General features: G+C 35.5%; 1 protein-coding gene across 1 annotated transcript in view; it reads right to left on the bottom strand.

Moving 5' to 3' along the window:
• TASP1 (taspase 1) overlaps positions 1-19,018 on the bottom strand; it is a 94,673-nt gene that overhangs the window by 22,123 nt on the left and 53,532 nt on the right. The window contains 1 exon segment of the mRNA XM_068940232.1: positions 11,822-11,932. Within this exon segment, the coding sequence (XP_068796333.1) occupies positions 11,822-11,932 (111 nt within the window).

Raw genomic sequence — 19,018 nt, 5'->3', positions numbered from 1 at the left:
AGATAAACTGTATCAATATCGTTCTTCAGGCAAACCAGTCTAATGTAGATCAGAATTTTTCATGACATTCTGCTTTAGCACAGTCAGTTCAAGTGAAAATATAGTACTTTTTTTCATGCAGTATTCACAGCAGTCTGTGATATTTAATAAAATTATTTGAAAACTAAATTTGTGAGTGCATAACCAACCACTTGTTACTGGATCATGAAAGATATAACCACAAAAAGGGGACTGTCAAGTTAAAAAGAACAAGTGACTCAGTATTTAGTTTCTTCTGTATTATAATTAATACAAAGATGGTCACTATGGAAAAATTAAGCAAATTTGGGTCACTTTAACAGTTTGCTCATTTTTCCCAATGAGCACTTTGTAAAGAGAAGGAGCAAACTGCTATGAAAGTCTTCCTTGCTGTTTTATGAATATTAACGGAAAAGCAAAAACACATCCTACTTTTTAGAAGTGGCTTTCTATTGTTAGCTTAAGACATATGATATAAAAAGTCTTCTGTCAGAAGTCGGAAAAGTTTTAAAAGTTAGCTGAATCAAACCTATGCACACTTTTCCTGGTTTCTGATTTGAAAGGAGATGCCTACAGTTTGAAATATGGAAAGAATAGTATGATTTAAATATGACTTAAAATATCGTGAGCCACAAAATTAAATATGTTCTTGCACTTAAGTTCAAGTAGATCCTGGCTGCACATTTGTAACAAAATGTAATTTAAAACTGAATATACAATTGCAACAAGCATTTCATATGTTTCGTTTCAGTTATTTTCTTTTAAATAAATTCAAACACTACACCTGACATACAGACACTGGGAAAGACATTTCTAGCCACAAGAAGTTTAAGGTACATCTACTGCCCAGACCCCCGAGAAGGTACCTTTGATCAGCCCACAGCTATTCCATGATTCAAATTACTCCTTTAATATAAATTGTCACAATTAACAATACAATTAACATCAAGCCTTACTGTAAGAAAAGCCACACGTATTATCATGTTCTCTCTCAAGGTAAGAGCAGACATATTGATAAGTGAAGCAAGGTGGTCATTACAATAGAAGTCCATATTGCAGGAAGATAAATGTAGCATGCTTAATAAACAATATTATCTTATTTGACCTAATACAAACATAGATATCATCACCTTTTGCTTTGCCCAAGAACTCCCACTAGGTGCCGATCACACCTGTTGTGTTACACTCATCTACTGCAACCAAAGCCCTATAAACCTTGAATACGGCCAATCATAACATATTAGACTTAAAAAAAAAAAAAAAAAAAAAAGGAAAATATGTATTATAATAATAGAAATGCCAGGCTTGGGAAGTTGGAAAGTTTTACTGTCCACATCATAAATCCACCCCTTCCAAGACGTTAAGTGTGTCTTTTGTATTTTTACTGCCTTAACCAAATGCCAGCTAAGCACGTGTTATGATTTCCACAAGCAAATGAAAAAAAAATTACTTTCATTAATAGGACACAGGCATCCTTCAACCTTTATTTCAGAAACTTAGGTCCTTCAAAGACAATGCCTTAACCTGAATTGCGTCTGCAGACCTTATCTTACATCCAATTGCATAAATTATCCAGGCTATGACCTATGCTGTAGTGAAAAATCACTGTAGATAGACAAAAAATGTTTTGATTTTTTCTAAGCAGTATTTCTACTCCTCTTTCTATGGCTTGTCAACTATTATTTTAATATTCTAATGAAAATATGAATAATCTCATTAATTAGAATGGTTAAAACCATTCTAATTCACAAGAACACCGCAAACAAACCATATTTGAGGCCGATAGTACATTTTAGGCCATACTCAAGTGCTAAGACTGTATTAGGTTTCAAAGAGGAAAAACAAACAAGATGTGCGTTCTTTTCGGTCGAATTCAGCATGAGAATCACTCAGGTTCTTAAAAGGAGCTCTTAAAAGGCTCCTTTATGAGCCTTTTTTAAAAGTTTTTTTTTTTAAATTAAAAATTGAGCTTCAAGCACAAAAGAGAAATCCTTAAGCTTACAATTTCATCCAGAGAGATGTACTACCTATACATGCACAACTAAGACCATGAAAACCCAAATTCTGCAAACATTTATAGCATTTTGTACTTTAAATACACTCTCAGTCATATTATCTTAAATACATACACAAATGTTTGCCGAATTAAGCTACTTCTTTAATGATTACGTTCTGTGGAAGCTTCAGTACCAGTTCGCAAGATCTAAAGGCTCCGAATTTTGTGCTAAATTCTCAATACTTAGAAAACAAACTGTAGTAATTCAGCCTCTGCTGAAGCAAATTGTCACTTTAATGTCATTTCAATTAAGAAATTCAAAATCAGGATTCATTTAGCAGCAGTGTTCATAACAAAATCATGGAAAAGTATACTTTTATCTTTAATAATCAAAAAACATGCTAGATAAGCCAAGCAGACTAGCTTCCTTGAGAACAATACAAGTTTGGCCCAACAATTTTTTTCTTTTTTTAAACTTACTGCAATAACGTACAGAACCCCAAACTGGACCAGGCCCTACTGCACCAACTTTGTAAGGATCAAACATAACTGCAGTACTGGGCTGATACAGGAACATGGCTTAGAGTAACTAGTAGCGGAGAATTAATGTCTAGATGGTGGCAGTAAAAAATAGTTGCTTACAACAGTAATACTACAGTCGCTACAATAAATTCAGAGAGACTATTTCTCTTCCCCTAAAAATCATCCTCTAAACCACATTAAATACATGCTAAGTGGCACATTCTTTAAAACAAGAGCAAGTTTTTTTTAGTTCAGCCAATTAAAGCAATCTTTAAAAAATAAAAAGAGAGATTCAAACTTGTTAATGCTTTTCAAAACAAAGATTTTTCTGACTACGCAGACTTATTACTGGGTATTACAGTTATGCTAAAGAATGTATTTTAAAATACAATTCAATGTAAACAAATAGTTCTGTATTGAGCAGGATACTATGCATCCATTACTAAACCTGTCCAAATAAAGGCACAACAAATATTACTATGCTTCATTTCTAATCTAAATCCCTGCAGCGTACACTGGATCTAACTTGAGTATTCTCAAAACGTTGTGAATTCAAAGCTTAGGAACATATTTCATTAAATTTGTTCCAAAAATCATTTTGTTATAGTGAAGCCATCAAGAAGAAGAAAGAGTAGTACAAGACTTCCACACAAAAATAACAATCTAAGTAGTTGCATTTTTTCATATACATTATATTTAATGAGTATTCAAGTGGACAGAGAAAGGTATACCTGAAATTTTGCTATGTATATTAAAATCATAATGGTTTCTCATTAGAAGGAGAAAATAAATTGGCTCCCCTGCTCCTAGATCATTTTTGTTTGCTCTGTTTTCTTAAAAGTGATCTTGCTATACAATTAGGAATCCAGTAAAAATTAAAACATACCTCCTAGCTGAGAATATATTTGCACCGCAATAACATATAATTGCTAGACAAATCTTTGAGCTAACAGCTTGCTAATGGCAAAACTACAAAAACCTGGGCTTTTAATAATACCATGAAATAACATGAAAGTCATTGTTCCTTCCTATTTACATAATATGGAAGAATTTGGCATGAAAAAAGCCAAACGTGAAGAACTATGGCATTAGCTAATAACTGTCAGTTAGCACTGACAGTTGGTCCACACCAGGGAGAAGCGGGAGAAAAAAAAAAACCCAAAGCTTTCAGTTTTAGTCCTCACCTCTCCCTAGTAACAAACATTGTGTTTTACAAAAGAAATCTGTTGTACAAACACGTTTCCCTCTTTTGAAAAAATTTCCCTCAGTTATTGCTATCTGATATGTGCAAAGTATTACCAAGTTTTTATTTATGTATTAGGTACCTTATTCATCTATAATAATGATCTCAAAAAATAAGCAAACAGATCTTCATGGCAACGCCACATTCACTGACCCCGCTGAACTCTGCAAGAACAGTCGCAACTGAGAGCCACAACCCAGTTTCAGCCTCAGAACAGGGACAGAGCACATTAATTTCACAGATGTTAAGGCAAATACTTGCCTCAACATTCAGCCTTGTTCTGGAGGAAGTATACCTACAAGTAAAGAACAATTTTAGGTCTATGTCTCTTCCACCTTAAACTGATCCCACGATTCAGATTCCTTCCTCCAGAGCGTGGGAGCATTACGAGTTGCTCCTTCCCGATTCCCACACTTTCTTCATTCATTGCCATCGGACAGATCCAGCCTCCCACAGATTTGATATTCAGCTGTAAAAGTAGTGTTTTATTTACGCTTAATCAGCTGAAGGTCTAACCAGCTGTTCATGAGATGTTTCACATTCATACTCTTCCATAGCAGAGAAACCACTACCGGCTTCATTGTTTATTTTCACTTGCAAAGTCTACAGAACTTTGGTCTAAACCCTTCTGTGGAGTGGTGTAAGCAACTGAGTGCTTTACCAACTCCCAGTTTTAACAAAGTGCAGCTAAACAGTTTTGAATCTTTTTGTGCTGTGTTATGAGTGAAATTCAGATCTTTCCTGTTCAGTAATCTGCAGTTCACCTTTGCCACCGGACCTTCTCAGCTTTTGTACAGAACGTGTTCAAAGTGAAGCTGTTTGCCATTCCCTGCTTCTGCTACGAATCAGGCTAAACTTCAAGTTAACATTTTAAACAAACATTAGAGGAATACATAAGCAATAAAGGAAGCCTGCTTTTCATTTCATGCAACATTATTTGTTAAATGCTTAAGCACAAGTGTCTGAAACCAGAGATCTTTATATTTTAAGATAAATACATGATTTGAAACATCTGTTTAGGTTAAGGTTGACTTTTAAAGAAGCTGTAAGAAAAATATCTGTACTTGCAAACTTGACAGATAAGATTTTAAGAAATTAAACAACTGAGGACAGTGCTGCCCAATAAAATCCCAAAGTTCTTGTAAGGAGAAGCACAGGCAGGACCTAGACAAACCCTGATATAATATCAACATGCTGATATTTTTTCAGTGGGTTTTAGTCTACAAATAATGAAGAGGCCTGTTCAACTCTTGTCTCCCATCAAATACAAATTTTTGAAAACTTAAACGAAGATGAAATAATGGTCCTATCAAATTTTTACTTAAACTTAAAAGTCACTGGCAGGCTTATAGCTGTTTTAACTATGAGGCGATCAACCACCAATCAGCATAACCCAGAACTGGGAATTTCATATTCTGTGGATCCTAATTTTCCAAACCCTTTCTCCCAAGAGAGGTATTTGGCATGAAATTTCTACAAGAGAACGTCTCAGAGTTATCATTCAGTTACAAACTATCCTTTTGCAACAATCTGCAGAAAGTGAAATCTCAGCTGAGAAAGTAACACAGAATTTGCTTTTCGCTCAATCATTATAAAAAATAACTAAAGAGCAGGAAATTTTCATTTGGGTTAAATTACACTTGAAATGTTCAAAAAATATGGTTAACTTTTTGTATTTTGTAAATTACTAACGGCTACTATATTCCATGTAATTATTTCTGTGTCAATTGCAAAGAAAAAATACCCACACAAGTGTGTTTTCAGAACAACAAATACGTTTGCTAGTTATGTTTGCTAGTTTTGATAGAAGTCAGAATAGTACTTTGCTTATGGTGTTTTGTACAGTGATCAATGAATTAATAACAACGCACATTTCACACTTACTGTACAAAACAGACATCCTTATGACTATGGGCTTGGATAAAAATATTTCTGCTAAATTTAATTAGCAACTGTAAACAATATGACTGTTAATTAACACCGTGAATATACTCTTAACCAGCATTCTTAAGACAGAAAAGTGGGTTTCAAAAATGACTGCCTATCAACAATTATTTTTCTTTTTTCCCTGAAGATGCAAGACTCACGTGTACATCTATTCATGCCCATGCACTTGCATGTATGTGTGCAATACATGGTGATACAGGGACAGACAAATGGCTATCAAGTCATTTCTCTGTAGCTTCTCACATACACAGAAGGTAGGTTAGTAAAAGAAAGGACAAAGAAATGCAATTTGCATTTTCAGCAATGTAATACAACTGATGTTCTTACAACATTCTTTCCTCCTGGCAAAGTTTTTTCTAGCACAGGGTAACATCATCTTTCGGCTACATAAATTCTTAAAAATTAGAGTTAACTAGGTTCTTCATTTCAGAGTTTTCGGTCATTTTAGGCCAGTCTTCCTCAAATTAATACGATTTATTGAAAATTAAGAACCTTCATATAGCCAATATCATACTCAAGGGACATAGGGAACACATTTCGAGTGATTTCTTTCTACATCGGTTTCCTGGGAAAATTACACTCATGTAACTGCACTATCTGTCCACTAGGCAGCCTCCTCATCCCAAATAATTTTTTTTAACCTACTGGCTTGATAACCATGTGGAGGAGAGGTTTCAAAAATAACTGGACTCCTGCATGTTCAGTGAGAATTAGTAACTGGGTAGAGAAGAAAAATCCAACTTATTACCCTCACTGAAGGAAAGCAGGTAGCATACAGCTGTTACATGTAGTATCAGAAGCAGACAGACAATCAATCAGTATACACTTCCCGGCAAGTCAAGTACAGCATAAATAACAGCACAGCACCACTGTATTACAGCACTGGTCCAGAATGACAGGAGACACTGGGGAAAGCCTGAGGCTTCAAGACATCCATCATCATAACATCGGCATTGCGTGCTTCAGCATTTTTCTTTGCAATAATCATCTGCGAACAACACAGGACTAAGCAACTGACCTTACCAGACTCTGTTTTCACAATCAGGTGGGTGCCTCCCAGGAACTATAAATGTTTTCAGAACTCTCTCAACTACTGCCATGAAATTAGGTGCTGACCATCTTCCTTCACTGAGAGATTATCCATTGCTCTCTTTGTTCCACATTCTGGAAAGAATCTAAATTTTGCAGGAAGTTTAAAACGTTGGCTTCAGGTTGAGCCTGCCTTTAAATTTAGTTTTGTTTTCTACTGATTTCCCTAAAACTAACAGAAAATGGCTTTCTAGTAATAATAAGCAATAGCAGACCTTGCTCATACATTAATTGAAGTATAATTTAAAAAAAAAATATCAGAGATTTGAAAATATTTTGCCTCTAAAGGATATAATAAATATCAGATTCCACCTATGTCTTTCAGAACCTTATTTTTAATACTTTTCAAGAAACTTTAAACTACAATTCATAACACTGTCATTTTTAATAGCCTAGATTTCCTGCCAGTGAGATGACATAAATATTTACTCTAAGCCTACATTCCACAAACTTGGCCACGTTTGAAAGGAACACTGAGTAACAAAATCCTCTCTTCTTTTGTATGAAGGTGTTTAGGTTTACCAAACATCATTCTCACACTGTGTACCAAGCCTTCCACATTCTTTTGAAGATGCTAATCCCAATTTGCAGAGAGTCTAAATTTAATTTCTCTCACCTCCAATTCAAGCATCAATTGTGCATAATCCATAATAAATTGACTCTCAGAAAGGAAGAGAGGAGCACATCCGTCATTAGCTTGTTCATCACCTGCTGTTTAAACAGGTCTCACTGTTTAAGCCAGGCATTCCCTAGCAGGAAGGACTTGCAGGGCTCTGTGGAGATGTGAAGACTTCTGTAAACAGGAAGCACCAATCTGATAGCAAAAGCGAATCAGCTGTTCAGCCCTCCAATACAAGTCACATCATGCTTTGACTTAACTAACCAGTCAAGCTCTCCTTTGTTAAAACTTTTTTTTTTTTTTTGGTTGGCTTGGTCTATTGTAATTCTAGCAAAAGTTTGATATGACCACAAAATAGGGGTTTAAGAAATTGTATCAAGGAAGTATTCCATATCATCAGCAAGCAGGCTGCAAGCTTGTATTATCCAGTTGTTTCACAACGATAAGAAGTCCTGCATCATAGCATACATCCTAAGATATCAACTAACACTTTAACTTTTACGAAAATTCACAGAAAAAAGCTACTTAGTATAAGCCTCACAGTGTAATGCATTTTTCAACTCTGCTTATATTAGCATCAGAATTTCTCCAAGATCTCCCAAAATTACACTGCTGGCTATAAACATTTTTAGTAGCAAGTCACTTGTAAACAACACGATTTATCTGGATTTTGAGGTCTCCTCAATGAGTCTTCATTCAAGGGTAACTGAGGGCCAACTAGAATCCAATTAAGACACAGAATTTAAGCAGTCCACCTACACAAAAAGGTGGGTGTATCTTTCCTCTTCCTTCATCACCACCCCAAAGTACCACTGTGAGAAGGTGATAGATATCCCAACTGTTACACAGGAAAAACTTGCAGTAGTAAATTTTTGAAAATATGAGTAAGATCCATCACTAACTAAAACATGAAATTATAAAAGGGAATTATAAAACTTTTTTTTCATATTTTCTTAACATTAAAACAACCATTTTGATACTGTCTCTCTCATCGTCTTTTTGCTGTTTTTAGACTGTTTCCCAAAGCAATAAGACTCTTAGCCTGGCATCTCTGTCCATCTCTCTCCAGCTCCCCTTTCTCCTCCGCTTTGGAACTCATTTGTCACTTTTAACCAAATCCGATAGGAGGCTTCAGATCTAAAAACTAATTAGCTTCCTATTAGTTTTATGCAAAATACCTCTAGCAAAGAGACTCCAACTGACGGCCTCCCAAGGACAGAAAGATAGTAGAACTGAGTGATTATATGATCAGTAGCATGAGGATACTGGCCAGAGAGCCAACATGCACTAGCCTAGCCACCTCTTTCTTGATGGGAACATGTTTTGCAACAGGAAGAACATTGCTAAGGGAATGAAAGCTAGCTTGCAATATTCAGCTAACCTTTTATAAAGATGGCTTCCAAAGGTTAAGGATTTGCAAGTTTTGAAAGATACTTAATAATTTCCCGTTTTCTCACTTATCTTCTTTGAAATTCATACTTTCACGTATAACACAAAAATCTTAGCAATATTCAGCACGTTCTTAAGTCTACTACAAGCATTTTAAGTAAAGAAAACAAATTATATGCCACATACTAGCAGCTAACATTTAAAATTAAAACTTCTGCTATACCAACTTGTAGTAAAATACATTAAAAAAAAAAGTTAAAGTAGCTAGTTGATCACATTAAAAATATTCTTACCAGGAGGAACAGTAAGAGAACATTTGCACTTCTGCTAGCAGTTACTGAAAGAAAGAAAGAAAAAAACCAAAAACCCTAGCAACTTCGAGGTACAAGTCTCCCCTACTCAACAGTAGTTCTTGAACTTTTTGGTCTTTCATCAGCTAGTTTTTAAGGAGTATTATTAAAGAATGATTTTGGCAGTAGGCTTCTCTTTTTTTTTTTCCTCTGCATTAACATGAAATCTGATAAGAATATGTACAATTTGTATTTCCTTTACTATTCCTACAACAATAGAGTGTACCACAGATTTAGAGAGTATAGACTAAAAGATCTGATCTTCCTAAATTTAAGTTACATTCACGCCGCAACTTTAAAGTAGTGCTACAAAGCAGTGATGCTCTCGTATACATAAATCCTTCCTAAAGGCTTCTCTTGGGTATGTAAGTCCCTGATTTTGTGCCACTTTGCACTGGAATAAGTGATCAAATATACAGCGTTACAATGGTGCTATTTAGATTATAACCTCTTTGGGGAAGATACTGGAATTATTTTATTCTTCATTTTTTACAACACCTAAAAATGACAAAAATGCAGTTGTAGGTTATCAAGTGCAGCCTTCTAACATGAAGATGGCTTCTCCTCAAATGGTCAAATATATTGCTGGCAGAAGCAGAGCTTAAGATGGATACAACATTATAAATTGACATAAACACATTGCAAAGTATCAGTTGCCAAGACAGCGGTTCCTGAACCAAGACCCAAAAAGACAAGCATACGTCCCTCTCAGTTCTAATTAATACACCACAAAAAGGAACTTTGACAAAGCAGCAGAAAAGAAGCGTTTCTCTTGTCTACAAGAAATTCTGAAGGTCAAAAATGTCTGTCGATACTAAAGCTTTGGGAAAAACGACCAAAATACCAACACATTTCCAGCTTCTCTGACTTTTGGGCATGCTATGAGGTCCATCTTTTCTCTTATTCAAATACAAAGAAAAATATCTGAAGGGATAAGACTTGTCTTAGCAATGTTTATTAATGATTTTATTTTCATAGCTATCATATGCCCTCACAGTTAAGAGTACACTCGTAACATTTTTCAGAATGAAAGCACTATTCTAAGTAATTTGAGGTGAAACAAGCATGTACCTCTCAAAATAAGTTTTATAAACAAGTGAACAAATAACGTGAAAATGGTACTAATTTTTTGACTGAAGTCATTTTTAGCCCATTTTATTCCACTAGGATTGTTCTAAATATTTAGTTAACATTCTGTAACATTTTAATCATGATTTGAAGCAATTCAACTATTTTTCTCCTTTCAAAAAAGTGATTAGATAGCATTAAAAAAATTAGTTTCATTTCAACTATTAATTCCATAACAACTGCTGATAATCTGGTTAAATATGAAGTTTCAAGAGATGATACATAAATCCAAGAGTCTACGCAAACCATTATTTAGCTTTCAGTACTTCTTCATTTAACATTTTCCCAACATCTCATTTACAGTTTTTCTTAACTTTGTATAAGTTCACCTGAAATTGCAAAACCTGTTGCATTATAAAGAAGAAAAAGATCACAAAGTATTCTGTGATGAAACACAAGACTCATTAGTATATTTTCACCCATTTAAACAAGAAACCCAAATTATGGCCCTTTATTATCCTAATTTCAGTTTGTCTGTATCTAAGAAAGCTGATTACTACGTACTTTCCTGTAGGGCTGGTTTCTTGTAGTGGCAGTTAGCTACAGGCCTGGTCCCAGATACATTAGCTAGTTTTTCCAGCACCCTCTATAACTTTGAATTCCTAGACAGAACACATATCTCCATTGACTCTTATTGTCCAATGTTACTGAGTTGAGATGTAGACAGGTAATTTATTATAATTAGGAAGTTTTTTAAAACAGCACTTTCAGAGGCTATATCACAAAGAAGCAACGAACACAAAGACATAGTCACAGCAAAATGTATATTCACGCTACACTCCATTGAGTGAAAGCTTTAAAACGTGCTTCAAAAGTGTTAGACATTTTTGTCTAACAAGTCAACATATATGCCAGAAATCTCATTTGAATCTATGCTTTCAAACTGAACATTAATGTAAGTATTTTAAAACTTCAAATTCCCATTTTGATTATAATTTGAAGGAAGAAAAGATCTATATTTACAACAAACCAGATAGGCATAACAGCAACGTAAGTAGTTATGTGTAATCCTTTGCAATCCTGAAAAAAAAAATCACTATCTCACAATAGTCTTCAGTGAAGACTACATCAATTTCCAAGATATTAATTTCATCACGTAAATAGCAAATCAGTATCTGTCTGTCCAAAACACTTAGAACATGAAGTGCGTTTTGATGTCCGTTATATTTAAAAGGGTTACATGACGAATAATTTTTGTTAATGCTATAAAGCACCAATTCTAAAACACGCAACTGTATAGCACAGCTAGTGATTTAACCAGGAAATTCTTCCTTCAGACCTCTCTGATTATTCTACTGCTCAAGTGAGACATTTCCAAGGATTTTCCTTTAGATTTCTTGCAATATTCTTCTGCAGTTTGATTGCATGTTCCTTAGATGTAACACACTACTTAATCCGACTGCAGCTTACAATATAAGGCTTTAACAAAAATCACAAAAATAAGTATCCTAACTTTATTTAATATGGTTACTTGCATTTTAAATAATGTTATGTACTGTTTAGTTAACTGGGATACTTACCAATAAACTTGTTTTGCATAGTCTCTAGGAGAGCTTGGTGGGCATCTTCCGTTTGCAAAGCACATGAACATTCTCTGGCCAGTATGGTTCGTACAAGGTGCTCTCCACAACCTATAGAAATATTAAGATTAGCAATAGTCAAATATAGATATCACTATGAAGATAGTAATTATTTTGCAACATCACAGGCAAAAAAAAAAAGCTGTATATGACAGATATATGCAATATTTTTTAAGAGAGCAACACCGAGTCACCAGAAAGCTCAACTATGCCAGCAGTTTCTCTCACAATTGAAAGTTCTACTGCACAGTCAAACCAAAAAGGATTATATAAAGAGAGAAGAAACAAAGCAAAAGAGTAAGAAGAAATAATAAGACTGTCTCTGACTTGTAATCTTTATCCAGATCCTGCAATTTTCTCTCAATTAATCCACTTGCTATCTATTCTCACAGGAATGATCCTTGGATGCATTTCTTAATTATTACCTCATAAAGCAGATGACCAACTCATACATTCACAGTTCATTTATATATATAATACCATATTTTAACATCTTAGTTACATAAAAATCGTATCTTTAAACCAAGGATATCTAGAGATAATGCCCCAATAACTTTTTTGCATAATGTCATCTTATGTTTAATCCATCTGATTTAGCCTTTCATCAACGAAGGAGTAAGTGAATTTACCTACAACAATGCTTTTTTGACAAGGTTGACTGTTCTTGGGATTCCTCATAAAAACGCCTATAATTTTTAAAAGTTTGTCTTTAAGAAATTAAAAACTCCAGCAAACAACCACTTATTGTCTCGATGCCTTCTGTAACTATCCCCTGACACCTGGCAAGACAAACAAACAGGTCATTGTTTTTTTAGTGTTTTACTCTGTAGGAATTTTTGTTTTTCTCCTGCACTCTTTTCCATTTTCCCATAACATTTGTTTGGGACATACAGCTGTGGTAAAACAGCATGGTGCATGTTTATCTGCTCAAAGTTTTCTTGGACAGAAAAATACATTGGTGATACCTTCTGGATATATATGAAGTCATTATGCTACTATGTCTTCCATTTGTTGGCATTTTTCAATTGCAAATAAGCAGATGAACCAGATAGAAGAGGTCTAACCAGGCACTAGTTTAGCTGAAATGTTAGGAAAAACGAAAAATATATAATAATGATTTTAATTATCTATATTTAGGTGATCACAGTTTGGTCAGACTTGGAAGTTAAGAATATACCAGGGCCTAAAACTGCCTTAGACTCCAGAATATATAGAGAAAAGTCATATACCATCAACTCTCACTTATTTACCTATTTCTCATTAACCACTGAAAGGATGCAAGCGCTGTGCCGGCTCCATACAAAAATCAGCTATAAACCAGTTGAGCTTATTAGCTCAGGTGCAGAGCTGCATAAATACATCTACGCAGCTTCTGGAGACAAATTATGAGTGCAAACACCCTAGCTGCTTTAATATGGCAAAGAGCTGGAGTTAGTAAGGCATCAGACCTAAGCTGGCTTCAAACAAAAGCAGCTCAGTCTCCATGGATAACCCACTTTACTGGAAGTACTTGCAAGCCCAGTCTAGATCTGGCACAAAGAAAGAACTAATAAATAAACTGAATCCAAATTGGCTCCAGTGTAGCCTTCTGCACGTCTTTTCTCAGTGTTTCCCAATATTCTGAGTTTAGAGAACTTCCTGGTTTGGGCACAACGTTGCACAAATACATGCAGACAACTCAGGTCTAGTACTGTGTCTCTGAGCTAGTCACAGACTTGCTTCTTGTTCTTGCCACCACTTTTACGCCCTAATTAATACAGCAACCTATCCCAAGAATGTATTTTCTGATTACTCATCACACAATGATATCCTTCCCCTTAAAGGTAAAATTATTTTACAAACATTGTTCTTCCAAGACTGCTAAAACATCAGAAAAAAAGACTCCCTTCAACCTCCCCACCCCATTTCCGTGATTAAGAAACAATAAAAAAACTTATGGAGCATTACGCATGCAGTAAAAGTCAAAGAATAAGAGCAAGAATCAGACTACTGAAAACTGTGTACGCATCCCAAAAGCTTGCTATCTTCAGTCACCGAAATTACACCTTAGTCTTCAGTTAACCGGTCGTTCTAAGGGGCTTTAATACAATTCAGTTAAACTGAAGCATCTGAACTACTTTGGCATTGAACCTACATACAGAAAGACACAACAAAGACACAACCTACACACAGAAAGGCACAACAGAAAGACAGAAAATTCCTTGAGTAGCAAACAGATTGACTAAAAACCAGTTGTAAATTTAGAGGCAAATAAAAGAGCTAAAATATTACAATTACACAGCAAAAGGAAGCAGTTCTTGAGAACACAAGAAAAAGTGTTTTTGTAGAGATTGTCAACCTCTCAAATTATTGAGAAAAGCCCCCTGCTTAGAAGGATATTATCTTCTATAAGATCATACAACACAGTGTCCTCAACGGCTGCTTGCAGGAGGGTCTGGTTTTTTGCCTCATTGTTTCCAGGCTAGAAAGCTTTGGTCCACAATGTAATTTTTATACAAGACAAAATAATGCAAAAAAAAAAAAAAAACACCATACAAAAACCGCAAAGATTGCAAGATGCAGTTTGCCCATAGACCCCAACACAGCTATCACTTTTTTACCTAGAGAATTTCACCGTTATGAAATTTAGCCATAAAGAATAAATCTGAAAAAAGAATATCCTCCAGGAAAAATTTAGGAAGTTGATTTGTTTTTGAATAAAACCTGTAACACCTTAAAAGCTAAAATTTAGACTTTATGTCTGGTAAGGAACACTAAGCTTAGAATGTGAGTCCAACAAATGAGTAGCAAAAACCAGAGTGAGCCTATGCATCTCTAAGTGGTAATAAACACAGATGTTACTAGCTCAGAATTTTTAAGTAATTCCTAAATTGGCATAAAAAAGACAACAGCCATTTTTTAGCATGATGTATAATCTTATTTTCGCCCTAGAGAGTGACTTTATTGAAGAGTTCCCATAACAGCAACTCTGCAACAAAAACAAAAAAAATTGAGAGAAAACTTAAAATGGGTTTAGAACAGCTGCAGCCCATTGATATGATCCAGGATCAACCACAAGGAAAGCAGCCTTGCAGTTCTACTAACGCATCACACATCTCTACATCCCCACAGACAAAGTGATTTCTTTTTGTCATATTCACGTCAACCTATAAGGCACTAAACTTACTGACTGCTGCCGGCAGTGCATGTAAAAATCTTTCAGCACATCACATGCCAGCAATCTGCAGGGACAGGTAACTAATGAAAATAATCTCCCCCTGCCCCGTCCCCTCCCCATTTTGAGAAGAAAAAAATTGTTACTTCAGTTTTCAATGTAGGAACATCTATTTTTCATCAAGAAAAAAAACTATGCAGTGTTTCACATCCTTTGACCAGATAAAGGCTGGGGAAAAGAATTACAACAATTACTCCAATAGACTTACACTTACTATTATCTCAAGTTAGAACCAAATCCTAGAGTGTGAACTGTCTGCAGGCTTTGCATACCATAGTCTCTATAGTCTCAAGTTGGGAAAATATTGTAGATAATACTAAGGCTAGACGCAAAATAAATGCATACCGAATTACAGTAATGTAAACGTGATTTATAACTTAGAAAATAAAGTTGTGGGTTCAAATGTATAGTTCCATTCACTTGTAACCTAACCATTGGCATTAGCCAACATCTCAGAGAGTTGAATTAACATGAATGAAGATAGCAACAACAATCAAAACTACTTTAACGGACTTCTAAATCATGTACATAAGCTAGAGAAAATGTAAATCTTTGCTCAACTACTTCACATTATGCTACATTTAGCTATATGTATTATGATGCTTCGCAGTTTTTCACTGTATCATAGTTAAACCAAACGAAAGGCGACTCCTAATAAGAATTCTCAATTCTGCAAGTCTAACTAAGCTTGTTTTAGTAACCTTACTGTAAACAGAGTTTAAACCATTTTAGTTTCCTTTCCCAGTTAAGATGATGATTTCTTCAGTAACCTGAAGTTTGTTATATCTCAAACACTTCGCAGTGACAGATCAAAGCTTCCATAAACCTTCACACAAGGGTGAGCCAAATGGAGATGACTGCCTGGGACATAAAAATTTGCTGGATTAACCTAACGCTTCTTACTGAGTAACCTGTTTCATACAGTAACAAAATCATTTTCCTAGCACAACTAGGAACTAGCACACTGCGCAACATAGTCCTGCCTACTCATAACCCACCATCTGACAAAAATACTACGGTTGTAAATGCTGTTGCCCATGTCTGCAGGACTACGTGATCCTTCTTTAGGATCATTACTAACAAAGTGAGCAACGTTTCTACAGGAAAAGGATATTCTCTTTTGATAAATGAAAAAAAAAAAGACAGATTCAGACTAGTATTTTGATGCAAGTTTGGAATATTTTTGTAACTTCAAACAAGGAGGGCAAAGGAAAAAATTTCTGTCATCCGTTTATCTGCCTGCCCAGAATACTTGCTTCAAGTACTTCCAGGCTCCAAGCCTATATCTAAATCAGATAGCTTCTCTTCAGTTGCCTTCTAAACCTCTCTTACCTAGAAATTCATATGTCTTGTTCTAAAGGAAAAAGGCACTAGAGGGCATGATCCATCCCAAATAACACTAGTAAAGCTAGTTATCTGACCCTAACCTAGCTACCTGCTACCTATAATCAGTCAGCAGAGAGGAGCAGACAGCTGACTCACAGGCGATTTAGCTTAAGATAACTACAAACTGGGAAGATCACTCTAGATTCTTCCAGGATTCATCGTAGATGTCCAGCTTGAAGGAGAAATTGTAGAGCTATTAACTGGCCAATGCATTCCTATTTAACTACTGCAATACTCTAAAAATAGCTAATGTACCACAAGCAATCCGAGCATCTGCCTAGGGAGAGGAGTGATTCCCTCAAAATTCTGGTTCCTGACTCCATGGGATTAGGCAAGAATCTCCATTTTCATTTTGAAAAGCAAACTTCTAGCATCCTAGGTTAAGGAAATAAGCTTAAAAAAACTAATTCCTAAGGGCTCCAGAGGCACATGGCAGGAACAGGTTCCTATGAAAAGAGGAGTCAACAAGGATGAGGCTCAGTAGTCATTCATAAAGTTATACTTTCTTCAACTAGTAGTTTCTAACCCTGCCTGAAAACCACTTTATTCCTGTAGATCATACAGAAAGTATCAAAACTGATTTTCAGAGACACGAATCATCTTAGATCATGCCATAGTACCACTTCTAATATAGAGTTTCTTTCAAAACGTAAAGCTGACTAACAGTGAAATACAACTTCCCCCATCTATGGGTATTTAAATATGTAATTCCTGAGAATAATATCACTTTTTCTATTAAAAGCTCTCACACTCCTCCTTGACTGAAACATGGCCCCCACAATAACTATCTGTGAAGCTACAACCTCATTTTTTCTAGTTTTTTTCTTCTATTATCCTATTATAATTTAACATTTACGTACATACGAGTGAGTAGTCCTCTCAAGTTACCTCTTCATCAAAAAACAGCACAGAAAAGCGCAAAGTCCCACAACTGGCATTTTTAAGTTTTGAGCACAGCACAGTGGTCCTTTCTCCACCCCACGCCCCATGCACCACATACTGTTGATCAGTGAATCACAGAATAGGCAAAGTAGAAGTACATGTTAGGTAGCACAGCGCTGTAAACAAGTGAGATTCATGCCTCATTGCACAGTAACGAAAGAGAGGAACCAATCACAGAAACTGCCTTTGTGCTGATAAATGAAAATAATTTTCCCACTACCATAATTCCAAGACATGTATCAAGGTTGCACATGATTACCTTAGCAGACACAAATTTGAACTATGCATCTTACCTAACCACTTAAATTTTTAAGGATTTTTTTATAGTCCATAAAGCTACTTAAGTACATACTCTGATTCATATTTTTAGCATTTTCTGCATATGCCAAATCATATTAGTAACAAACAAAGCTTAGAAAAGCCAGCTTTTATGAGCATATGAACTACAAGTCATTATGCAATAGAGCCAGGCTAACTCTTTGCACTTCAAGGACTATTTAACTGCATGAATATAATGGCTTTTAACCTCACAGTCTTTTTGAAAGTTTTGTTCTCCTTCACTTGTCAGTAAATAAAACCAATGTAATTCCATAGCATACCATGGGATAGGTACATACTGCACTACAGTAGCTATGGAGGAACAATCCCGATGTAACATGTGCAAATGTCAGCTGCTGAGCTGAGAAAATAGACAAGTCAGTAACATGAAAACTAGAGCTTCAAAATTTGTATTTTTGTTTCTTCATTGTTCTTTTACAGTTAATAGCTATGCTATTCTGTCTTAAGTCATCCACTAGTTGGTAGCCTATACCCAACTTTCACATCAACTCAATTATTAGTTTTCAAGATTGTTTAACGCCTTTGATTTTCAGCTATTAAATTGGATACTATTTTACACTGCATCACTGCATGCCTAAAAAGTTAGAAATCTGAGCTATAATACTTAAATTTCAATAACCAACCTACTGTACCAAAGAGTAACTGATACTCAGTAAATAGGTTATACAAGCCTTAACTTGCTATAGACCTTGGTCGTTAATTTGAGCGTCATGTAAGAAACCAAGGACTACATTACTGTCCTTTCCGCAACACAGTGACTTCTCTAGAAGATTTTTAAGGCTTAAAATAACCACAAGAGGGGAAAGGACCCAGCACAATATAAACCGAACATCCCATACAATGTGTGCTCTGCATCTTATAACGTTCTACCAATGGAACCAAGATGGCAAACGAAAGGAAGGCCTTCTACAAAGCAAGGGCCTCTGAGCAGCGTGTCAGAGCGAAATTGTTTTTCTGCTTCTTTTGATGGAAGATGCTTTCAAGTCAGGAAATTAGAAACAGGTGTGCCAGAGGGCACACACACATCCATGCACCACACTGAAAAACACACTTTTTCAATTTTCAGACATGAAAGAGACTCCTGTTGAATGGAAGGAGAAATGAAAATTTAGCTTTCTTTCTGCAAGCCATAAGCGGAGAGCTTATGGGGTTTTGACAAGCTGCCTGAGCCTGTCTAGCTATTGAAATGTACAGTACCTCAACACAAAGTGCTGGAACTTTGTTTTAAAGGCGTACGAAATGGAAGCTTGTATTAC

This window comes from Struthio camelus, chromosome 3, assembly GCF_040807025.1.
Source record: "Struthio camelus isolate bStrCam1 chromosome 3, bStrCam1.hap1, whole genome shotgun sequence".
In the NCBI taxonomy this organism is placed as follows: Eukaryota; Metazoa; Chordata; class Aves; order Struthioniformes; family Struthionidae; genus Struthio; species Struthio camelus.
The sequence above is the reverse complement of the archived record's forward strand: the minus strand, read 5'-3'. Positions and strand labels throughout refer to the sequence as shown.